Here is a 26,904-nt window from a genome sequence, read left to right as displayed (position 1 = left end):
CTTGTGTGTGTTCAGTAAAAAGATAAAAACTGTCAATTAAGTAGTTAATATTTTGTTGAAGTGCATAATGAATTTAAAATTACAGCAAAAGTGACAGAAAAAATAACATTAACATTTACACTAATATTTATATGGCGAAGCATGCAGTATGGGACATACTACAAAACTGTAGACAGTAAATTATTGTGTGATTATGTGTTACGAATGAGTGAGTGAGAAAAGTAAATGGTGTAGCTGTTGCGTGCTTTGGGCTGTAACATTTATCTTCTAAGAATTAAAAATTCAATAAGTCTAAGCTATTGTTTTAAAATCAGCTGGGTCATCAGTAAAATGTAAGTTTGAAATATTGTGTTCTATATTTATTTTAAAATAGTTTTAGAGTTAAACAATACTGCTATATTTGATGAACTAAAAGTTTTTACTATTTATTTAATTTCCCTTTTTAATAACTTGTTTGACGGTTACAGCTGTGTGTCCTCAGGCAGACTATTTTTTGCGCTTGCCTATTTACAGCCTCCGATATTAAAAATCTAGAATAAAAAACCTGTCACTTTCACTTCTAATCTATCTAGATTTAAAACTACCCACGCATTTACGCATTAGCATTCTATTTTTAGATACATTACCTAACGCAAATACTTGATAAGCGCAAGTATAGTATTGACTAGGATTTAATTTACGTGTAATTAATTGATGTTTAATTAGGTACACTCAGGTGCTACGAAAGTTAATTATTAGGTAACCGATACGGTCTAAGATATAAACATTAATACATATGATTAGCCGAGGTAGAGTTGGAGGTTGAGATCAGCGATGGGCAGCTTTTTATGTGAATGTTTTAGAGGTAAGGCGAGGTACCTACTTTGACAAGGTACTTACTTTTTAAATCAAAATATTTACAGAGTAATTTAAAAGAACAAAATAGCGAATATAATGCCTAACTAACCCCCTGCAGGGCAGCGTTGGTAATGAAGGTTAAAACTCTATCTGTATGTGGTAAATTAGTTAGAGGGTCGTACTCCTTCAGTGGTGTATAAATGATCTAATAATGTTCCATCCAGCTAATGCCAACTTCCAAAAGGCGTGATTTCATAAGTTCGTAAAACATATTATAATGTTCTAAAGTAAATCCTAAAACTCAATTATTAACCGATTGAGTCCCAGACGGCATTAGTTAATGTCATAACAATTGAATTATCTATTGTGTTCCAAAGATAACGTTGTCCCTCCATTAAAGTTTAAAAGTAAGGCAATTTTAAAAGTGATAAAATATAAAAATGTTTTACACTTCTGGTTACAAAATAAGCGTTACTTTTATATCGTAGTCGTTAACAGTTTTTTATAGTGCCGAATAACTAGTACCCATTAAACGATATACCAATTAAAAGGCTATAATTATTATTTTGGGATCATGCAAACTAGTTTTTGAAAAGTTTTATCTGTGTTAATATATTCTTGAGTTACCTAGGTGTAGTTTATGATAAATTACTACTTATTTTTGTTTTATTTTATTTTATTAGGGACAACAAACAATTGTACAAACGGTTTTACAAAAAGTCTTACAGATATATTATCTTAAATAAATGCACAACCAGCACCGTTATCCACGAAAATAACAAATAGAACAGCTACTAAGGTCGCACACGTTGGAAGAAATTATTTAATTTTAAGTTTATGACAATAAATACATAATGTTAATTTATTTGTAAAATTTTGCCCCATTTTAACATTTTGCCCCTTAAAAGTTACACCCCAGTTGAAAACTGTTTTAAAGTGACATTTCCATACTAAACGTCACTATAAAACTGTGTTCAATTACTTTTTAACCGACTTCAAAAAAGGAGGAGTTTTATGTTCGGCTGTACCTATGTATGTTTTTTTTAATTAATAAGGGGTTTATGTTTTTCTATAAGTAGATAAAGAAACGCTATTAATGAAGTTTTTTATCATGGCAAGACTTGGTTTTAGAACTTGTTGCAACAAGCCATGAAACCGTCAAAATACACAACAGCATTTAAAGAAAATAAATATTGTTCGTTTTGCTAAATTATCATTACAAAGCTTAATAGAACCCATTTATATGAATAGCCAGCGATATAAAAACCACACAGTGCAAATTGAGGTAGGTAATGCAATGACATTGCAAAATTTTTTTGGTTCCGAAGCGAATTTTAACATTCTACATTTCAGTCTAGTTCCCAGTCAAAATGATGATGACTTGATTATGTGAAATAAGCCACCTCTTGATTTAAATGGGACTCGATTCCACTCCTTTTCGCTAAGGAACTGCTTTTAACACTGAACTATACTGACACCGGTAACTCTGTTGAAGTTTAAAAACATTGTAACTTCATATGAATTAGACTTATTTTGGACTTTTTTTATAGGAAAGTTTAAAATATTTGTGAATTTATTACAAAGAAATTGCTGTATTGATTTTGAAAATTATTTAACCAAAAGAAAGCGACATTATTCTTGACAATTCTTTGACGTTCAATTCACACGGGTGACGTCGCAGGCAAAAGTTAGTTTTAGGTGATGAAAATACGCCCCATACGGCTTACTCAAATTCAGGCAGGTAAGCCCGCGGTCAAAAACTTGTTTTAAACAATGGAAATACATGTATTTTCCCTACAATACGATTTTCCTGACGCACAGTAGCTATTATATTTATTTACAAGTAGTTCAATGGTCCATTAGAGTCATAAATTCAAAAGTGCAATGACAATTCACTGTCTTTAACTCCGTGTGAACCTTACACGCAAAGTGCCTTGAATTTGAAACACTAAAGTCGCGTTAAGCTAAAGGCCATCAGTGGTAGCATTACTCTAATATTCAGAACGCCAAAAAATGCAGACTTACGTAAATCTTGTACCGTTATACCCTGGACCACAGTGCAGTAGAAAGGAGTAGCATGTTTATGCATACAATGTGAAGTTTCAAATTTTATTATGTAGACTAATGTAGAGAGAGATATGTACGCTATGGTTAATATTGCAACTAAATGTCAAGACGAACCATATTATTCGTATTTGGTACACTTATTTTACTTATTATTTTAATTCTATTTTATACATTTTTTCTCGCACAGCCTGGAAAAGATGGCTATGACCACTTTATTATGTTTTTGTGAATATCACATTATCTAAGTATTTAAAAAAAATATATTCTTCTTGTAGTAATTAATTTATCGAATTTTGTTTATTCAGTTATGTTTGATATTATAAGCAAAAATAAGCCAGTTTGTTAACGCAGTCTCAGACGTTTTCATACTATTTTTAGCTAATAACCTTTTTACTACTACAGACAAAAACACAGTTCAATTGTTTCTAAACATACCTAGTTATTTAATTTTTAGCGTTAAGTGTTGCAGCGTTTCAAAACATATTTGCCTATAAAAACAATTTAAATAATTGGCCTCAAATTAGAACTTTTTTTCGGATTTATACTTTATTTCGGCTCCATGGGAAGTAGCTCTACTATTTTTTCAACTCAGCTATGGCCGCCGTCGTTTCGCTCACAATGCTCGAAGCCCATAATTCGCACGCTCTCGATTTCGATACTTTTTGCGTTTCGTTTCGACACGCGAATTCAATCAAAATGTCTAATAAAATAAATGGGATGTGAACTCTAACTGCGCTAGAACTGAACGCTTTATTATCATGGTTCTATTTTTATTGCGCTAATTGATTCAGATTTACAGTTTCTTGACATGCAAATAATGAATGCTGAATGATTGTGGTCGAAAATGTTGCAGAAGTCAAAAGGTATTTTAAATTATGGCATTATGATTTGATATTAAGCGTACAAAGACTAAAGACCGGTAATGTGTTCTGAGAAACTTTTCAATGTTTTTGTAAAACGATGATAATTACTTAATTGTTTTATTTCAATACTTAGGTGTTTTCATTCGTTTTACATATTATAGGTTAAATATTATTTTCTTTTGGCTAAGCTATCTAGAATAACATTGAGTTTTTTGGCTAAAGAATCCGCCCAAAAAATGAATTTAATTCATGCAAAAAACGTCGGCCGTTTGGTGTAGTAATTCGAAACGGACTACTATTCCGGAGGTAGCGGGTTCGATTCCCGCACAGTACAAACATTTGTGTGCATGAACATATTTTATTTGCTTGTATTGGACTTGCTTGTATGTTTATATCCGTTGTCTAGTACCCATAGTACAAGCTTTGCTTAGTTTGGGACTAGAAGCGAAGTGTAAAATGTCCAAGGATACCTATTTATATTTATTTATTTATTAATTACTAGCTGACCCGGCGAACTTTGTTCCGCCTTAATGGCAATAAATAAGCAGACTTTTTTTTTATTTCGAACGGGATAAAAAGTATCCTATGTCCTTCTCCTGGCTCTAAACTACCTCCCTGACAATTTTCAGCTAAATCGGTTCAGCCGTTCTTGAGTTATAAGTGGAGTAACTAACACGACTTTCTTTTATATACATTACTAGCTGACCCGGCGAACTTTGTTCCGCCTTAATGGCAATAAATAAGCAGACTTTTTTTTATTTCGATCGGGATAAAAAGTATCCTATGTCCTTCTCCTGGCTCTAAACTATCTCCCTGACAATTTTCAGCTAAATCGGTTCAGCCGTTCTTGAGTTATAAGTGGAGTAACTAACACGACTTTCTTTTATATATATAGATTATATAGATTATTTAATCGTAGATTAAACTTTTGGAGCTGGAGTTCATTACGTACGAGATTTTGCAGGACACAAATGCCATTGAAATTATACCAATCAAAGGATTGAATGAATGTCTGAGAGTCATTTTGTTACATTAATCTTAATAACGATCTGGTAAAGGTCGCGGGAAGAGCCTGGATGCGGGCAGCGCAGGACCGTTCATTGTGGAAAACCTTGGGGGAGGCCTTTGTCCAGCAGTGGACGTCATTTGGCTGAAACGAACGAATCTTGATAACTGGTGTCATCATCATCATCATCATTTCAGCCATAGGACGTCCACTGCTGAACATAGGCCTCCCCTTATGCTTTCCACGTTGATCGATTGGTAGCGGCCTGCGTCCAGCGCTTCCCTGCTACCTTTACGATGTCGTCGGTCCACCTTGCAGTAACTGGTGTAAATGTAACTTACTTTTGACACGGGTTCCTCGTTCCAGCCCCCGCAGTTGGCCATGCCGTCAAACAGTGTCAGCTCGCTGTAACAAAACAGAAATTAATATTATTTTTCGTTGCTAACACTTGATCATTGAACAATGAACAGTTAAAATCAATGACGGTACGGGACTGCACATCACCCTACTACAAAAAGTCAAATGCCTGCAAGATTTTGAGCCCTATTAAAAATTCACATTAAAAATTCAAAACTCGTACTTTTGTAGCAGATCGAAATTTTATGTCAAATCTCAGTACAGCAATTTGCCGATAGCCTTTTCACATTAGTTAGTCCAGCTAATTCGGCGAGGTGATCGCACTTCGTATGAAAAATATCATAAAATAAATTTATTTTACATAAATCCAATGTCACACTGACCTGGTGGTCATAAATCAAGAATTCTATATGTCCCGTTTTAACATTTCCATAGCAACTGCATACCACATCTCATAAAGTTTACGAAATCATTTGCAACCGCCAACTCTCGATGCTGCTCAATATTTGCCCAAGATCTCATCCTCTGTGCCAATTCCATCCAAGCGGAACACGGCCGTTAACGACTATGAAAATTGCTCGGGGCACGGATCATTTTCTAAATGTTTAAGGGCTGTTACACTGGTGTCGTATAGTTTTTGCAGAGTGGAAGACCCAATCCCACTCCTCACGTGGATGTCGTAAAGGTGTCTAAGGGAATATGCTAACATCAGGCCTTCCCAAGCAACCTAAAGCTGGCGCCGAACACTGTAGAGTGTCCGCTGACTCCACGATTTTTTTAAATGCAGTTTATACAAATAAAGACAATTTCTAAGTTTAAAGTAATGTTTGAATACTAACATATTTTTTACTGAATGCAAATGAAAATAGAGTAGGTAATACAAAAACATAGTAAGTAAATAATATTAAACTACATATTTCTTTTCAGACAATTAAGATGAAAAAGACTCTACTAGAGTTGCCGCGAATAGTGGTTATAGCGAATAGTCGAATACCGATTAATCGCCATTCACTTTGGCGAATAGTCGAATAACTCTACATTACTATTCGACATAAAAACATTAAAATTATTTCTAATTTCTTCTAAGGTTGTGAGACTTGTGAGAAAAGAAATCAATAAAGTTAAAGAAATCTGTTTCATGTTATACATACCTACATTATATGTAGTAAATTTTGGGCATGTTTTGAAGAATCATCTATAGTGCAACCTACTGAAGAGCACCCCAAGAATGCTGCTGAAGAAATAGCCCACTACATCGCATTAGCAAAGGCTGCCAGAAAAATAAACCTATATGAATGGTGGACTTTGAGTACCAATAAGAATAGATTTCCTATATTAAGTAAGCTTGCTAAACGATACTTAATCACACCAGCAAGCTCTGTTTATTCAGAAAGACTATTTTCCGAGGCAGGTTAAATTTACGAGGAAAAACGAAACCGACTTGCTCCCGAACGTGCAGAAAAAAATTGTTTTTTGCACCACAATCTGCCTCTGTCGGATTTTAAATATTAATTAAAAAGCCTCATTTAATTTCATGAATATGATAGGCACAGGTACATATTACAAATAATAATTGATATTGTGTATTGTTTTATTAGCGAAAGTAATAAAAATATGATTATTTTTAACTCATTAGTTTTTTTGTTCACTAAAAGTTTATTTTAGACGACTATTCGCCGAATGCCGAATAATACTAGCTATTATTCGGTATTCGACGAATACCAAAAAAATGTCGAGTAATGCCGAATACCGAATAATAGCGAGTATTCGCGGCAACTGTAGTCTCTACGGTATTTTTATTAAGCTTTTCCAATTTATGTGTAGCGCCTGAGAATCAAACCTGTAATCTACTGAAAAAGCTCAATTATCTTACCAACACACTACGGAAAAGTAAGTTCACAACATTAATTTATTAAAATAATATGCATATTAATTTATAAGTAGGTATCATCGGTAGGTAACAACCCTAGACTGCAAGGTTGATAACAGCATTAAAACTTTCTTCTGTCGTTTGATTTTAGACCGCGGCTTTATGGTGACTTGTCGCTGTAATAGATATAATTTTATTGAAAGTGGAGGAATTTTAAACAGGCCATTGTTAACGGTGCGATTAACAGTACTAATGTGATTTATCGACCTAAAAAGCTGGTAATTTCTGATTATCGCAATTTAATTCTACGTAAAACAGTAAATTAATTTAATTAGTTTTTTTTTATCCCTAAATCAATAATAGGGTTGTGATTTCACTAGTTTTTGATGTTAACTGATCGATTTTAACGTACAGTTATTGCAATTCACGAAGGCGAGTGAGCTTTACATGTGTGATGGCTCGCTACTGTTTGTTTATCAAAGGTTTTGACAGAATTATACTATCGTTATGTGCATGTACACGTACACACACAAGTAAAGCTCACTCGCCTTCAGTTGAGTTGCAAGATTGTGCTATTGGTATTAGACATTTATTCGGCCGATAGTTGGGACCGATTGTTATTTGTATGAAGAATCGGTCGATACCAATGTCCACACTTTCATACATTTTCATACTGATTAATGCCAGACCCAACTATCGGCCGAAAAACGTTCTGTGGCTTCCTAATATTAAAAAACTACTGTTAGAAAATAAATAAAACACCAATTAAACGTTTTCTTTCAATGATACTTTAGAATTCATTGTAAATGGTCTCAATATTCATTAGAAATCGTTTACCAAAAATATTTATCTTGAATATTTCTTGTTGCTTCATTATTTTAAGATAGTTAATGTGAGATCGAGCTTAAAGCACAGTCAACATCACTTCAGACTAATATTTTTGTTGCAAAATAACATCTATTATAAGCTCACATAAATAAATAAATAATAAATATCCTTGGACATTTTACACTGCGCTTCTAGTCCCAAACTAAGCAAAGCTTGTACTATGGGTACTAGACAACGAATATAAACATACTTAATTTTTTTTTGTAAATACTTACATATTATACAAAGAAAACACCCAGTCCAATACAAACAAATATGTTCATGCACACAAATGTTTGTACTGTGCGGGAATCGAAACCGCTACCTCCGGAATTAGTAGTCCGTTTCGAACCACTACACCAAACGGCCGACTTAAAGATGCCGCAATGTTTTGCCGTCTGTAATCCATTCGGTTAACCTCTATTTAACGTTTATTGAAAACTATTAATTGAATCAAACGAATTACCGGTTCCCGCAACCGATTAGTTATAAGATTCCCATCTGTTAAGTTGATTAGAATTAACGGTTAAACCGCATTAACGTTTGTTAAGTGCTAGATACTGTGGGAGTAGGAAGCTACTGAGCGGTATTGTTTCTCCATAAGTATTTTGTTAATACATTTTGTAAGTAGGTACTATTTTAAGTGAAGACATTTTTTATGTGGAACCAACACAGAATTTCTCAAATGATCGGTCAGTTGTATAAATTCTAAAAGATTCAATGTTGATCCAATATAGCTAGTTCTTTTTTGTTTTTGAGCACCATAATTAAATTAACTTAATTGAACTCTTAAACATTTGGGACTATTCTTGATGTTACAAAAATTGTCATAGCCATCTCTTCAGTGAATATGGGCTTATTATTCCATCAATATGACTCTACGGCCAGTCGCTTCGCCGCACTATTTCACATGGATCCGCTCCACCACTCGGTCTCTCTCAAATTCTAAGCAAAAAAGACTTTCCCTTCCAACACCATCCCACTTTTTATCAAATACCCCCATTAAAAGTTTCCGCTCGTGATTTACTTGCGTGGATCAATACGATTGCGTAAATCGATCGAAAGCGATCTTAGATAACCCATTTTACTTGATTTTCCGCACGCCGATTATGAGATTCGCTGTTTTGTGTGAGATCTAGTTTTACGTATTATGTAGGAACACATCAGGGGTGTTATGGATATCCGTAACCGTAACCCAAACTTTCGGATATCCGAAATAAAAAAATATCCGTAACTGCAACCGATTCAAAAGATTCGGATAGTCTCGGATGTAGACAGTTTAGATTACTTTTTGTATAGCATTACATTAGGCATAACAGCCTGATTTACCTTTATAATGCCACTAGTATCATTTTTTATGTTTTTATTACTTTTTATTCCATGTAAAGTGTGCGGACATGAATGAACCGTGTTGGACAACTATTGCAAATAACATTCTCCAACACAGATATCCGTAACCGTAACCGGTATAATATTATTCCTATATCCGTAACCGTATCCATAACCGAAACTACATATCCATAACATCCCTAGAACACATAATGTAACTTTTGTTTATGTATACCGCCATAATACAGCGTGTTACAACGTTGTATATCGAGATACAATGTGCACGATATTGTCTGTTAAAAGTTAGAATGAGGAAATGGTTGGAAATCTGGATTATTACACTCTTATATTGCTAGATGTATTTTTGTCAGTCACGAAATCTAAATTCTTAACAATTAATCAGTAAATTGAAAGCCTATCCCAAGCAAGTTAATTATAGTTTTTATTTTCTTGAGCAAAGCTGATAAATACTAAAACGACATTTGTCGAATTATATATGTATGTATAGTATACCCTTGAAAAAGAGGCTGACAATAGTGACTGAGTTTCATGCGCTGCTTCTTCTTAACACTGGCCCGTTTATTATCCTGAAGCAGTGGTAGGGTTACTGGGACGTGTAAAAGTGCATTTTTTAAAGCCTATTTGCAAAAATAAATGGGTTTTCTTTTATAAAAATGAAATAAAACCAACCAAAGATCCAAATCAACTGGTAAAAGACCTGTTTTGATTTCATGGTAGCCTTGCCTTGTTTCCTCCTCACTCTTTATTTTCCATCGTTTTGGCCACAGGACCCAGGTACTGTAACCCATTTGTTCCAGCCAATTTCCACTCAATTTTTTGTCTTCAGTACTTAATTATACTCACTAAGGTTCTCTACATAACCTACAAACATGTCATGCTTACGATACGCTCTTGGTAATTATCTATAACCACAAAAGTTATTTGTACAAAAAATGTTACAACGGCGCCCATCAAGCGTAACAGCTCTACAAAAGTCGCTCTTATTCCTCACACAATACGTTTGATCAAGTCAAGATGCTTCGTTTATACTATGATGATAAACAAATTGAAACTTGATTGCTTACTCTGCGGTATACATGCGCGGCAATGGACTGGACTGGAATGGAGCGTGCGCCGGCGGCGGTATGGAATAGACCCGCCGCCGGCGATGTGGGATGAACTGAAGTTTGTAGAGAAGAAGTGAGAAGCTGAAAGCGGGTTAGGTGTCTTTTGCCAGTTTTCACCATCAATTTTTTAAGTGACCCATAATGTAACACAACAGGAATTTTGTTTTCATAGGGGATACTTAAAATTTAGGGATTGATGGTGATAACGGTCATTTATACTTGGGGGGCGACCGGGGTGTTAATAACGTTTGTTGACACACAAGTGAGAGGTAAAAAGAGGATTGAATGTTTTTAATTTTTGGGGATGGTTGCGACGGGGGCGATGTGGTAAGGCTAAGTTTGTAGATTTACAAGAGACAGAACAGAGAAGGAGTGTTTGATTCTCTTCAGTAACACGGGACTTCAGTTACAGGCTTCAAACCTTTACTTACTCTGCGGTATACATGCGCGGCAATGGACTGGAATAGACCCGTGCGCGGGAGTCACTTTGCGCCGCGGGCAATATGGGATGAACTGAAGTTTGTAGATGCACAAGTAAGAGGCAGAAAGCGGAATGTTTTTTTCAAGGAAAAATGCTTCACGTTCCTTTGATAAGAGAAGATAAGTATCCAGTTGGACTCTATTGACTCAGTTGAATTCCCGTTTTTCTCCAGTTTGTTTAAGACATTGAAGGTTTCAAACAATAAAATTTAGCTGAGGGCTCGTTTAAGCTACGAGAGTTTGATTGAGCTAATAATAAGTAGTTTAAGTCTAGTCATGAGGGGTAACCTCAATTGTTATAAACTGCAGACAGGTTTAAAATAACATTTAGTTTTGACATTCCTATCTGTCTTTCGCTGAGTACCTTGATGCTACCTTTACTTTGCCAGCAACAACTAGTCAACTATACATCAAGCACAGAATATAAAACCTAGCGTGTTATTTTGTATAAGTAGGTGTAACAATGCGTTTTTTAACATTGTTTTAAAACTAATGTCACCTTCAGTCCCCAAAAATAATCTGCATCATCAGTATTTAACAAAACAAAACCCTATTACGACATCAAGGATTGAATTTTAATTGCACACAAATGCCGGCCTCATAGTTTTAAACAATATGCACGATTGTTTCTTCACGGTTTCAGCTGAATGTTTCAATGGTGTTGGGTTCCCACGTCCTAAGTGAGGTCAGCGGAGCAGGTGGCTTGATGGACGTGTACTTATGTATGAGTGGGTACTCTCGCATTTAGTTTGTTGGTTATTGGGGTTGGTAAGGCTGAATGAAGGTCATACCAGACTTACTCGGAAAGGGATCAGCACCGTATCGCCTTTGCGAGCTGTCAACCGCGAGGCGAGGCGTTTACGTTACGGTGTTTTTTTTTAAAATGATCCCTAATTTTAAAGTTTTCAGAAAAGTATCAATTCAATGTTTAGAGTGGAGTAGTTTATTTACAATTAATGGTTTTTTGTAACAAGTCAGAAATTAAAAAAAAAAAAAAACGAATAACTTAGTAACCATCCAGTTTCGATCCCTGGTTCACTAGATGACCTCTAGTATAATCCTTTCAATGAATAGGTCAAGTTTCCCTATCACCCTGTATAAACCATTTATAATGTAAGTCAACCAATAAAGAATAAGTCTATCGATTCACGCTACTGATTTCAACTTGCACCAATCCAAACAATCCAAATGTATGAATTAGTTCACCATCCACCTTATACTGTTGGAGCTTGGTAGTCGCTTAGTTACCGCATAATTTCTAGTTGCAAACGACATTGCCTTTCCTTAGTAAAGGCAACAGCCCATCAAGCGAAACACTATTATTTTTTGACATTTTACACTGCGCTTCTAGTCCCAAACTAAGCAAAGCTTGTACTATGGGTACTAGACAACGGATATAAACAAACATACTTAAATACTTTTTTTGTTTTGTAAATACATACTTATTATAAATAGAAAACACCCAGTCCAATACAAATAAATATGTTCATGCACACAAATGTTTGTACTGTGCGGGAATCGAACCCGCTACCTCCGGAATAGTAGTCCGTTTCGAACCACTACACCAAACGGCCGACTATTGCACTTTATGTGGTTATAATAGGCCCTATTTTGCAAAGCAATGTTTAGTTTGCAGTGCAAGAGATGTATTTCCAACTAGCGGTTGCCAGTGACTCCGTGGACCCCGTTTTACGCCCTTAGGGGTTGAATTTTGCAAAATCCCGTCTTAGTGAGCACCTACGTTCCAAATGGGGGTTCCATGGGGGTTCATGTCATGCAAAATTTGAGATTCCTAGCACTTGTAGTTTCTGAGATTTCGTGATGAGTGAGTGAGTATGAGTTAGTCAGTGTCCTTTCGCTTTTAAATATAGATAAATAATAAAACATCATGCTGAAGCAGGCTCTACTGTAGGTACACAGAACAAGCAATAAATAAAATTCTATTCTAATTTTCACATAAACAATTGGAGCTATGCCCAAAACACTCCCATGTTTCGGATCTACCATTCATCTCACTTTGAATAGAGCTCTGTGATTGGTTCGTGTGTCACCCTGTGCGTCCACGCACACTGTGAGACCTCATAATAATGTGTGAATACGGGCGTTAGGCTTGTAAATAGAAAGGTACATGGTAGCAATCTCGTATAACTATTCTAATTGGCATGATTACAACTCTATGACCCTAATCATAATCGATTTTCGACCCGATGTCTCTAGTCATAAATCTGAATCGAACAGCACTAGCTGCAATCCATCCGTTTTTGCGGCGGCTCTAAATCACCGGGAGTCGAACCCGCTATCCGAACGAGGACGCCAACGGTTGCCTCGATTACGTGCAGGTGCACTGTTAGCTTGGCTATGTGTTGATATATGGGACATAATGTTTTTGTATAGTTTGAGGAATAAAGGTAGGTACTGAAAAACAGTAGTCATAGTTGGTACGTCACGATAAATACTGACTGCATTATGTAATACTTTAGACACTTTTATGTTATGTATTTAAATCTATCTCGCTCTATTCTTATTAATAGAAGTATGATTTTCATTAAATGCATAAGAAAAAAAGTAGCAGCACGAAGTTGTAAAATAATCATTTTAATTTAAAAGTTTGGTCTATTTATATTACATTCATAATTATGAATTTATTTATCCTTTAATATTACTAGCTTATCAAATAAACAATCCAGACACCAATTTAGAAAACGGACGATGCAATTACGATAAAATATTATATATTTACCTGAAATTAAATTGCAATAAATAATATTAAAATATAAACAAATGTTGGAAATAGTCTACTTTTCGCGTTATAATTTAAAGCTGCCTGTCCACCGTAGCGGAGCGGAGTGAGGGAGTAACGTGGAACGGAGAACTGACTGTGGACTAGTGGAATTGCTTTTTTCCATGAGCTCGATTCCATAAGCTGCCGGTAGTAGACGATTCGTTCACCCACGCTTGTATTTTCTCCTCTAAAATCTGCTTTCAAAACAACAAAAACCAAACAAAACCTTTGTATGATTTTTTGATTATCAACTCCCTCTCCAAGTGTCCACTTAAGAGGAGCGGAGGTTTTATGCAATTCTTTTCATCATCATCATCATCAATTCAGCCATAGGATGTCCACTGCTGAACATAGGCCTCCCCCAATGCTTTCCATGTTGGTCGATTGGTAGCGGTCAGCGTCCAGCGCTTCCCTGCTACCTTTATGATGTCGTTCTTTTGCTTTTCGATGCAATTCTTTCGCTGAATTTATATCTCGTTCACCGCTCCGCTATCTCGCTCCGCTTCAGTGGTGCTTCAGCTTTAAGCTATTCGTTGCTAGCGTGCGTAGGTTCGATGCTATCTTGCTGACCAGCTCAACAGCTGTGCCCTATAATTAACGACATATCTTTTATATCCGACGCTGGACGTGTATACTGTAAAATTAACTGGGACTGGAATTCACACTAGGCGAATATGTGAACAGCTCGCAAAGTTAATACCCTGTTATTTACTTACTTAATGTTGCAGTAAACGGTATTTCCATCATTTATACATAACACACTCTTAGGCTGGGTTGCACCATCTTACTTTAACATTGACAAACGTCAAAAATCTGTCAAACTCCATACAAAAAACACCGGTTATCGTCATAGTTACGCTCAAAGTTAGGTGGTGCAACTCAGCCTTAGAGGTTTTATCTTTGTTTGTTATCTATTTACATCGCAACATTTAGACTTTTGGCTGATTTAGACAACAAACTTGATCTTCACTGGTTGGGTTTTTATTGGCGGTCAAGCTGTAGATCCTGGCTACACAGGAGTTGCAGCAATAGTCCCGTTTTGGCTGATTAATTTTGTTATGGATCCAAGAAGAGTTCCCAACTGCCCATCTTGCACCGGTTAGGTTAATTCTTGGCGTTTAGAGATAGGCACTCGTACAGTCAGCGTCCACAACCTTATTCTAATATAACTAGTTGCGAACTTTTTGGCTACTTTGGGTGTTACGAACTATGTATTTGACGCTGACTTAATATGAGTAATATACCTAAGTAGCGTAATTAGAATTCAAATGATTCCCAATACTACATAGTTAATTATGTTTATTTTCATGTTTTTATCCCCGACCTGTGATAGCAATCATACGTAAATAATTATATTCATAATATATACTCGAACCTAATGTCTTTCATTAAAATAATATAGTTTTACAGTTAGTTATTTTCATGACTTTTTAATATAAAATGTATGAATTAACGTTTATCGTGATTTTACCGCCGACAAGTTTATTCGAAAGTTAGGTACTTACTTCATAACTGTTTTTAACTATGTATTTAGTATGTACTTTTACGGCATGTTTTGAACATTTTGTACATTTACGATCACTGAGAAACTTAAGGGACTAGCTTAATAAACATGTTATACAAACATAAATACCTGAAAGGATTGATAACACTTTTACAGTTAACATTTAACACCTTATTTCTATTCTATTAGCAACTTTTTACGTTTACGAAACGCGTAATAGCATAGCTACTAACGCGCGTTATTCGCATTTGCAACGCACTACAGAAAGTGATACTTGATGAAGTATTTTTAAACTAGATTTTTGAAGGTAAATCCACGTTGTTGATTTAAATAGAATCAGTACTTTGGCCTCCATACGTTATAGTAAGACAGTATTCACTCTCTACAGCAGCGCGACTGCAGCGCGACTGCATCGCTACAAAAAGTCGCCGTGGGCGAGGCTTAGAACCTAAATTACGTTAGAGGTAGAGCAAGGTATACTTAAGTCGGTATCTTAATAATATAAGTATTTCGAAATGATACTCCAATTGAAAACAAAAAATCGATGACACGATTGCTGGTATCAATCGAGAATCCAAAAGTAGAATCACGATTCTACGTGATTGCAATAGTATTGGTCGAAAATATGTCTTTAGAGTATAATAAATCGCTTGATCGTGCATGCCGTGCGGTAGGTCATGCTCTATAGAAAATGTGGCGACACAAGGTGCGGTAATGTGTGCGGGCCCGCTGCGATTAAATATGCCCTCAGATAATGATAATTATTTATGATGACTAACCTACTTGGTTAAGGAAATAATATGGTCATCATAATTATAATTGTATTTAATTTAATAAAACTGTCACAGAAAAGTGCACTGTCAAAACATAATGAAATTGTATGTTTAACTGAACGAAATTGTGCATAATGTTGTGTTTTATATTATGTGAACACTAATGACCATGTAAGATGAACGGTGGGTGGTAAAGATAAGCTAATTATACTTATGAAACACTAGCGGCTGCGCGCGACTTCGTACGCGTGGATCCCGTTTTACCCCCTTAGGAGTGAAGTTTCGTAAAATCCTTTCTTAGCGGATGCCTACGTCATAACATCTACCTGCATGCCAAATTTCAGCCCGATCCGTCCAGTGGTTTGGGCTATGCGTTGATAGATCACTCACTATGCCAGTCAGTTAGTCAGTCACCTTTGAGTTATATATTTAGATTATTGTACATTTTTTACAATTAATTTAAGTAGGTAGTACGAGTTCCCACTTCTGAGTACCTAATAAAGAGGTTATGAAATATCAATAACATTATAACAATGCCTTATAAAATTTAATTTTATTAATTTTATAAAACTTGCTGAAATGAAAATTAGATGCGTTTTAATTGCACTGACGTGTTTTGATGTTAATATAAATAAAATTACTTAATCAAACAAAATTAATTGACTGTGATTTCTATTTTAACATAGATTAGAAAGCACTTTACTCAATTAAATGTGTTGTTTAATCCAAGTAATTTTATTTAAACAGGTAATCAGCTGGCTTTTTCTCAAGTCTATTTATATTTTTACTTTCTTTTTATATTGCATTACCTAATAAGAGTTTACTTTCGTAAGTGGTTTTGTCTGTAGATAAGTATATTAGATGGCGTTACATAGTGCATAGTATAGTAAAAAATCATAGAGTTCTCTCTATAACCATGAAACTTGTGATGAGTGACTGACTTTCCTGAATTTCATAGCATAGGTATCATTGGTATACAATAAATAAGTATATCGAAAGAAAATTAGAATAACAAAACTTGGGGGAGGCCTATGTTCAGCAGTGGACGTCCTGTGGCTAAAATGATGATGATGATGGTAAACTTTGGTTCCTATCAACTAATTTAAACCGACCAGTATCTGTTTTACAAATGAATGCTGTTTGGAAATTTGACTAAAATTTATAAAAATATTTTTTCATAGGTAGGCTATTAAAAAGATCTTTTACACACTAGTCTTGAGTCAAAGTTAATTTCATTTAGCTTGAGTTTAGTCTGAAAAACGACTTAGTTAAGGAATATTACAATACGAACACCATTCACGTTCTTAACTCTTCAAAATCCATTTGCGGTCGTCGTGCAATAAATTCCCGTATACACTCACATAACGGTACAAACAATACCAACAATGTGTTCCAATCGTATACTCTTCAGTGCCAATATTGGTAAATTGGAAAATTGCTGGGAGTAATTAAATTTAGCTTCCCCCGCAGACCTGTCATATCCTAACGGATTTATGGCTTATTAAAGTTTGTTTCTACGCCGATAGTCCTCGTAAGGTCAATTGGGTGGGTACAATGACTTATGTTCGGTTAGAGAATACAATAAATTGATAAACATACACATAGTTGATATACTATTTGTTTCTTTACGTCTGTGCGTACTCCTACCTGTGGGCTGAGTGTGAGTTTACATTAAACGCGCTCACTAGTGACTGAGAGAGAAAATTTTAGTTTTTGAACGTTTCCCGCTAGGGGCGCTGTACAATCCGTCATACATTAAATGTCATTTTTGGCACTCACTAATGAGCGCGTTTGAGGAAAACTCACACTCAGCCCTCTGTATGATAACGTGTTATCAGTGAGTTACATGCATATTGTTGAAAATAAAAAAATAGGAAGTTGAACTTACTTTTCTTATTTCTTTGACCGTAGCGTAGTAGGTAGCATTTCTACCTAAAGTCATGTACGTTTATAGTATCTATTAGATAATTCGTCTCATATCTTTAGAATTATCATCATCACAGCCATTGGACGTCCACTGCTGAACATAGGCCTCCACCAATGATTTCCATGTTGCCCGGTTGGTAGCGGCCTGCGTCCAGCGCCTTCCTACTACCTTTAGAATTATGTTATCCATCAACTGTACTTAGTAGAGCTAGATCTATAAATACATTGTTGACCTTTATAATATGGTCAGAATCATGCAATAATAATATAGAATTATTCTCCCTCTTATCATGATTTAGTACGACAACGCTTGGAATGAAAAATAGCGCAAACAAACCCGCGGGCAAAAGTTAACTCTTAATTAATGCAATAAAAAACTCTGACCTTTCGTTATTGTATTCACATAGCGTGATAAGTCATCATGGTTTATCATTCCCACACTTACTGTTTTAGTACGTAGTAGTCATGTATAAAATTAATTGGGCAATTAATATGCCCGAGGAATGATAGTTGGTGACCGGTGTTATGTATTATGTCATAGATGTTTACTTCTCATCGCTGACCTACATTGTTATAGCATCTGACACGGGTCAGAAACATAATAATTGAGACTAGGTTCAAATTTAAACCAAATCAAATAATTTTATTTGCAGAACAAAATGTCATTCTTGAGCGACTTTACTTTCGTCTATGACCAGGCCTGTTCATCCCTGCGAGTTTACATCGAAAACAAAACACGCACGATGGCCCACCTACAGGATACTATTTGACAAGGCCTCACATACGAGCGAACATTGACTCACGCACGCGTATTCTTGTGTATGATGGAAGAAAATAAAGAAAATGGTATACTAAATACTGTGCAGTATTTAACTGCCTAAATAATAATAAAAACACAGAATGTACTTTTTTAAGTTGCCTCAAGACACTGAGAGGTAAATAAGTAGTTAATATTATTATTTCCTCCGCCATTTTCCGCAGTTTGGCACCTCACGTCACATCATTTTACCGAAGTCAGCTCTATAGCTTCGGCGCAGTGCCGATCACTGACGTTTGTCAACAAAATGGTGCTTGACTCTTGAGACAGGCTAAATTACACCATATTGTTAATGACATTGAGCATACATTTTTTTAAATACCTTTGCGAAGTAAAACTTTTGTACGTAGTACTTATTATTATTCTGTGCTATGATTCTATCTTATTGTGTTAATCTGGTAGGTATAATAATATTATGAACTGTAAAATAAAAAAAAGGTTTTATCTCTAACTTAATTTGCATTTGAATCGCGAAAATACGTGCAATGGAAAATTGAGAGTCGAGCGAGAAGAAAAAACAAAAGAGTAACAAGATTGATCGTCGAAAAAGAATTAATTTAAGTTTTTTTTAGTGACCACTGTCGCGCTGACTGCCGCACAAACAGTGTTATCTATATATATATAAAAGAAAGTCGTGTTAGTTACACCACTTATAACTCAAGAACGGCTGAACCGATTTAGCTGAAAATTGTCAGGGAGGTAGTTTAGAGCCAGGAGAAGGACATAGGATACTTTTTATCCCGTTCGAAATTAAAAAAAAAGTCTGCTTATTTATTGCCATTAAGGCGGAACAAAGTTCGCCGGGTCAGCTAGTTTCTCATATAATATAGACAATTTGTATTCATAATCCCAACTAATATTATAAATGCGAAAGTAACTCTGTCTGTCTGTCTGTCTGTCTGTCTGTCTGTTACGCTTTCCCGCTTAAACCTCGCAACCGATTTTGATGAAATTTGGCATAGAGATAGTTTGAGTCCCGGGAAAGAACATAGGATAGTTTTTATCCCGGTTTTTGAAACAGGGACGCGCGCGATAAAGTTTTTCTGTGACAGACAAAATTCCACGCGGGCGAAGCCGCGGGCGGAAAGCTAGTTATGAATATAGATGCCATCGTCATTAACACGATTATTTATTTCTATCTATTCAGCCAGGAAGTCTTCTCTGCTTCGATATATATATTTTTTAAATATTAGTGCTACTGAAATGCACTTGCAACTGGTGCTAACGGTTTACTCCAATTGCAATGCGGTGTTTTAGATGGAGATTTTGTGGGTGTTCATTTATTAAAATCTTTTAGGCTGTTTACTATATAGGTTATGTATATTTTAAAGCTATTGGTAGTTTCTTCTTTTTTGGTTATATCTATTCGATTGTAAGGATTTACGTTAAGCAAGCGAGAAGTAGTTTCATGGATGTGGCGTTGTGTGACGAATCTAGGGAATTGTGTAAGAAGATGTTCCCATGTTTTGAATGTTATACAGATTCAACAAATCAAAATCCTTTGATTTATTAAGCACCTTATTTGAAGTTATGAATCGATAGAATTTATTATAAAAGGTCTCGCGTTTAAATTAGTCAGTGCCTGAGGTATGGGAACGGCAAGTGAGGGGTGACATTGACATAATTATTTGACGTTACAGAGCATTTTGTATGTCTGAAAGAGATTTGAAGTCTTGCTGGGACTTCTTGGCGGGAATCTGAAGCGTCATGTTAGCGGTTTTGTTTTATTTCCTGAAATTCGTGTTTAGGCGACTATTAATGTGTAATAATGGTGGGTTATTAACCATTGAGTGTTCGTGAACGTGCATGAGTGTGGGCGAGTAAAGCAAAACAGTGCATCGTGATTCTTCGGGTTCTCTCAAGTTGTCCATAGGAGGTCTCAGTAAAGCACCACAACTTTACTGAGACTCAAAGGGTGGGAAGGGGTATCATCTATCATCCTTCATTATATCATTACTTGATCTCATTTTGTAACTCGTATCACATATAAACTTGAAAATGGCAAAAATCAAGTCGACGTCGACGTGTATTGCCAACATCATCAAAAAAGAAGAAGAAGAAGTCTTGCTGACATTTGACGCGGCCGCGTACCGGAAAACGCAGCATGGGACGTCCACCCACAAGGTGGACCGAAGACATCATAAAGGTAGTAGGAAGGCGCTGAACGCAGGCCGCAACCAACCGGGCAACATGGAAAGCATTGGGGGAGGCCTATGTTCAGCAGTGGACGTCCTATGGCTGAGATGATGATGATGATGATGATGACGTTGGACGGCACAAAAACACCCTCCATCCTTCAGACAATGACTGACTAAAGAGCAGGACCTATAAGCACTGTATTGGAAATTATGAATCGATGGGAGATGTATTATAAACTCAGTTCTATAGTTAAACTAAATGTCTCCATTGAACTTGAAAGGCTTGACCATAAAGAGCGTGGTGTACCGCAAAACGATGGCTATTTTATGCCCCTTTAGCGAGGCTTTCAGCTTTATGCTATGCGGGTCTTTTGTCTATTGCTTTAGAAAATTATCTACGGGTAAGATCTGTGGTCAATTCAAGGTAAAGTTTAAATGTGGTACTAATATGGTTAATAATTTATGAGTAACGTAGGGGTATAGTAATAAAATGGTAGAGGTACAATTGGCCTACCTAAGAAGTTTTTAAACGCTTATTCTTTACTAGCGGCCGCCCGCGACTTCGTACGCGTGGATCCCGTTTTACCCCCTTAGGGGTGGAGTTTCGTAAAATCCTTTCTTAGCGGATGCTTCCGTCTTAATATCTACCTGCATGACTAATTTCAGCCCGATCCGTCCAGTGGTTTGGGCTGTGCGTTGATAGATCACTATGTCAGTCACCTTTCGAGTTTAGATTGTGTGTAAATAAATATTTAGATTGTGTGTTCATTCACGTCTTACTAAATATCAATTTAAACTAGTAATCAACTGAAGTTTAACTTTTTGTAATAAGGCGGTTACTGTCTAATTTTTAAGCATCTTCTTCTTTAAAACTGCAAGAAGACGGATGTTGGTTAGAAAAAAAACCAATTAATCAGAAATTACTCTTTACATGTATTAACCTGTTAATGTATGATTTAGATATTGCTTAAAAAGGTACGTTTCATTCAATGAAATGAGTCGTAAGTTCATTCATTACTAATAAGTTTAAAAAAGTAGTTAGGCTTACTTTATGTGTTAATGGAATACTAATGATGTAATAAAAAAAGTTAGTTTTCATATAGAATTTCCTGTCTTTGTTCGAGTTTTTGCTTTACTTCATTAATGAAAATAACACTTTTACTGCGAAATAGAAATTGCTTGAACTTCCTTTTCATATTTGTCAGTTAAATTAGTATTAACCTTTCTTACAAGCGATAAAAATATACCATATTCCGTGGGAATAAGGCCACTAGTTGCACAGATCATGCTGAGTAGGTACATAAAAATACGCACATAAGCCATAATATTTATTTATTCATCGTATATGCATTGGATTTTACTGATATCTCTTTTTAATCACTTTTTAAGACATTGACACGCTCGTAAAATATTTTACTGGTTATTTTGAGTCCGCATGGAATTTAATAGCAAAAAACATAACCCTCCTTCTGGCGCAGTCGAGTAAAAAGAAAATAATTATAATGGTGCCGAGTGCATTAAAACTTAAGAGAATACATTTATGTAAATAATTGTGCCTATAATATTTAATGTGTACGCACGGTCCTTGATCTTTTACCGTAATATTAGTGATGCGACATTTTGTTTTTATCATCGATAGTATTTGTATCGATAATACGTAATCGAAGCTTTTGATATTGCTTTTTTTATTTACGGTAATGTGATCTTTCTAAAATGATGTCCACAAAAATTATTCCGGGTGAAGACCGCTTTTACCTTCGGCCTGATCATAACTTTCCATCAGTTTGCATACTAAAGGCTAGGTTGCGCCATCTTACTTTAATTAACAAACGTCACAAATCTGTCAAACTCTATACAAAAACACCGGTTATCGTTACAGTTTATGGTTAAAGTTAGGTGGTGCAACTGAGCCTAAAAGTTTATCTGTTGTGGTTAGAAACACAAGGAAAGTTCAAATGTTTTTTATAATCTATAGTTTTAAGGTTAATTTTGTATTTCTCTAATAAGTGAATACTGAACTGAATCGAGCTACTTTTATCGATATTTAACAGTAATAATAACCTCACTAAGACCGCAGTAAAACAATGATTGGTACTGACAATGTTATATTCACACGAGATGTACTGAATAAGTACCGACGAATTTCTCGACAAGCCTACAAATGTGTTATAGGAAAATAAATCATCCTATAAAGACATAAGCCATGTTTTCGAAACGCAAACGGAATCTTTTTTTGAGTTGTATGAATACATTTACATACAAAGATGACACTGGTACGCTCGTGGAATTTAATGGGAATGTAAATTGTATGAAATTGTATGCGTTTATTCGCCATTCGCTTTTATTAGGGTAACTGTTGTTATTTTTAACCGACTTCAAAAAAGGAGGAGGTTATATGTTCGACTGTATGTATGTTTTTTTTTTTTTTCTATGTATGTTCACCGATTACTCCGTCAATTGTGGACCGATTTTCAAAATTCTTTTTTTGTTCGATAGGGTACACTTCTGAGGTGGTCCCATTGTCACCAAGTCAGGATCTGATGATGGGATCCTAGGGAAATCGAGGGCAACCCTCAAATTTTATAGGCACGTATATCGTATTTCAAACTTTTTCTTAAGTTATTCAAGTATTTGCTCCTGGAAATCATCATCTCATATTGATGAGGTGATGATAGAAGGTACAACTCCTTAATGCTTAGGAGTTGGAGGATTATTCTTTTAATTTTATAGATAACTATAGTTTCTAAATTTATTCAAGGGTTTGCATCAGATAGTCATCATCTCATCATGATGAACTGGTCATGGTAGGTACAACTCCTTAACGCTTAGGAGTGGGAGGATAATTTTTTAAATATTATAGGTACAATAGACCCACAGTTGTATTCTTTCATGTTTTTAAGGTAGGCTGACGGTTTAAGGTCTTTTTTTTTAGGTTGCCGATATGATAACCTGTATTTTGTAGGGAATATTATTTTACACTTGACATGAAGAATACAGGGTGGAAACGATAAGTGATCTCACTCAATTATTTCTAAACTATACAAGATATCAATAAACTAGTTACTGATCCTGAAAGTACTTCATGAGCTCTATCAAACGGTATTAATAATAGGTTACAGAATAAACTGGATCCATTCGAAAATTCAATGTTTTCAGCTTCCATACATTTAGTAAAGTCACATTATTTTAAAAACTACACAAGATATCGTAAAACTGATTTCTGATTCCAAAAGTGCTTCACAAGTTCGATCCAATGGTATCAATAATAGGTTACAGAATAAACTGGATCTATCCAAAAATGCAATGTTTCCTTCTTCCATACATTTAGTACTACCACAGTGATGGCACTCATCTCTTGACAATATTATAGCAAGTAAAGCCTAAAACCAATGTTTTCCATGAATCATTTTAAATAATAATACAATTCACGACTTTATTTTAAGAGTTTATTATTAAATAAAAAAAAATACACTTCTAATATTGTGTGTCTGGCATACATTTAGTATGGAAGCTGGAAACATTGAATTTTCAGATAGAACCAGTTTATTCTGTAACCTATTATTGGTACCGTTTGAAAGAGCTCATGAAGCACTTTCAGGATCAGTAACCAGTTTTTCAATATCTTGTATAGTTTAGAAATAATCGAGTGAGATCACTTAACGTTTCCACCCTGTATAGTCTCAATGTACTGCCTACCTTCAGTGGTAACATCAAGGTAATAATTAGTTAACTAAAAAGCAAGAAATAAGTTAATTTTTATAAAAAAAATAAAACCGACTCCAAAAAACAAACACTAAAAAGTAGAAAAATAATTACCTACTAATTACTTATTTATTAGGACGAATTAATATTTATGTTATATCATGATTGATTCTTTTGGAGTCGGTGCAAGCAAACTTCACACGTTTCATAATCTTGGCACCGACTCCAGAAGTATCAATCATGATATAACATAAATATTAATTCGTCCTAATAAATAAGTAATTAGTAGGTAATTATTTTTCTACTTTTTAGTGTTTGTTTTTTGGAGTCGGTTTTATTTTTGTTATCAAAATATTCGTTTTGTTTGTCATTGCTATTTTTTAACTCAGCGGTAGTGGTAGCAGCGGTTCAGTGGGCATACAGAGGTTAAGCAACATAAAATATGAGCCAAAAGTTGATCGTGGTCGGGAGTTAAAAGGGAACAATTTTAGTTTAGTGACATTTATCAAAAAGTTCTGTGCTTTGTCTAAAGTTAGTCATAGCTAGAGGGCTATTATAGTAGTTGGGTATGTCAAGTTGGAGCGGGCGCCTTTTTGGCACAAAAATATGCGTGTATAGTTTTAAGTCCCTTTGTTCTGTTTTTTATTTTTTCTTTTTGTGTCAAATAAAGTTTTTCTTATTCTTATTCTTAAGTTTAATGCGCTGTCATAGTTTGATTTATTAAGGCCAATACGATTTTAGGTGAATGAAACAATAATGTCCGTTTTCACCATCAATCCATAATTTTTAAGTGACTCCTATGGTAACACATTTTCATAGGGGTCACTTAAAAATTAGGGATTCATGGTGAAAACGGGCATAACTGCATAAGAATTTCTTTCTAGCTTCTGCTTGCGGTTTTACCCACGTGGATTTCGATAAAAAGCCTAAGTAGCTATAGTAAATGTGATCTAAACCTGTTTGTATGTAATGATTCATAATCATAATCATTTATTTGCAATTAAACATGGTATATAAAGATATTCATCAAAACCTCATCCAATATTACAGTAAATAACACCTTTGGCATACATCTTTTCAATAGAAAATCTAATCTGGTTGACCATGAGTTACCTTGACTTCGTTATGCTATAGATATTAAACATGTACTCTTGTTGATATTCCTTAGATAGCCTTTAATATTCCTAAGCTTTATAATCATTATTATATTATCGATCGAATTAGTGTTATATTTTTTTAAAAAGAACAACCTTTAAAGGACGTGTTTAAAGATTTTTACCATTAGCGATCTTTTTATTATTAAAACCTTTACAATCGTTTGATCTAGTGTAATAAAATCAAAGGAAAATGATCTCTATCTTCCATAAATTAAGACTGAATTTACAATGATCTAGTTAAGATTTTTCAGTGTCACTGCGCAGGATCTAGGTATCTGATCGGTAATGAGGTCTTTAGCGTTATCGTCATTATATTAACCCTCGCTGTACGAGGTGGGGTGTGACACACCCCAGTGCTTTAAAAATAGCCACAATTTTAAAAATTTGCAAGTACTGAATTTGAAATTCTCAGTAGCTGGAATTATGGCGCTGCTGCTTCGATCAGCGTTGCAAAATCAGTCCAGCGATGACTACCAACTGAGTTACATGCCTTTAAAGTGCGTGTGGGTGTCACACACCCCACCTGGTACGGGACGTTGTTAAAAAGTTAAAAAAAAAACTAACAGTTTTGGTGTAATTTATATATTTTTAGCTTTGTCAATTGAATAAAATTCAATACAAATATTATTTTTCGTGATTTTTACGGTATCTGAAATTTTCAAGCACTTTTAGTCAAATGAGATGACTTTTAGTGCGAATCTGGAAGTTTAGTACTGAGATCCGAAGATGTATGTGAACATACACTTATGGGCTACAATTTATACTTGGTGATACAATTTATGGGCTACTGAAATGGAATAACATATTTTATAAATAAATAAAATTGTTACGCTCCCATTTTATGCATTGAGCATACTCATTTTCTTTCATCAGAATTGTGGTAAATTGAAAACCGAGGATCAAAACAAATTTATACCCTTCCAGTTTTTAATTTACTTTTAAATTATAAGTAAATACTTGTACTTTGTTAAATAAAAACGGTTGTCATAATTAAAGGCACTAATTAAAAATTATACATAGGAAACTGATTTCTAAATTACATGAACAACGGAAATTGTGTCTTTTTGTTTTTTTATGATAATAATGTTATAATACATATTTTCAGCTCAGAGCATTTCTTAAACCTAATTAGCATACGTAAATAATCAATATTAAATATTAAATTCCACCTAAAAAAAATTTTGAATGAAAATTTTATCACTTTGTATATTGGGGTGTGTCATACCCCACCTGGTACGGGACGTAACTTTTAGTCACCTCGTACACGGAGGGTTAACACCTAGTTTATGTCATTTACAATGT

The 26,904-nt window shown here is 35.0% G+C and overlaps 1 protein-coding gene across 4 annotated transcripts in view; it reads right to left on the bottom strand.

Moving 5' to 3' along the window:
• The window catches only part of LOC135074369 (uncharacterized), a 186,818-nt gene that overhangs the window by 17,895 nt on the left and 142,019 nt on the right, over nucleotides 1–26,904 (bottom strand). For all 4 annotated transcript variants that reach the window (XM_063968633.1, XM_063968635.1, XM_063968634.1 and 1 more), the window contains one exon: nucleotides 5,115–5,178. In XM_063968633.1, the coding sequence (XP_063824703.1) occupies nucleotides 5,115–5,178 (64 nt within the window). The remainder of the gene's footprint in view (nucleotides 1–5,114; nucleotides 5,179–26,904) is intronic.

This window comes from Ostrinia nubilalis, chromosome 9 (assembly GCF_963855985.1).
Source record: "Ostrinia nubilalis chromosome 9, ilOstNubi1.1, whole genome shotgun sequence".
NCBI classification, from domain to species: domain Eukaryota; kingdom Metazoa; phylum Arthropoda; class Insecta; order Lepidoptera; family Crambidae; genus Ostrinia; species Ostrinia nubilalis.
Note: the sequence above shows the minus strand (reverse complement) of the source record. Positions and strands in the feature narration are given on the sequence as shown.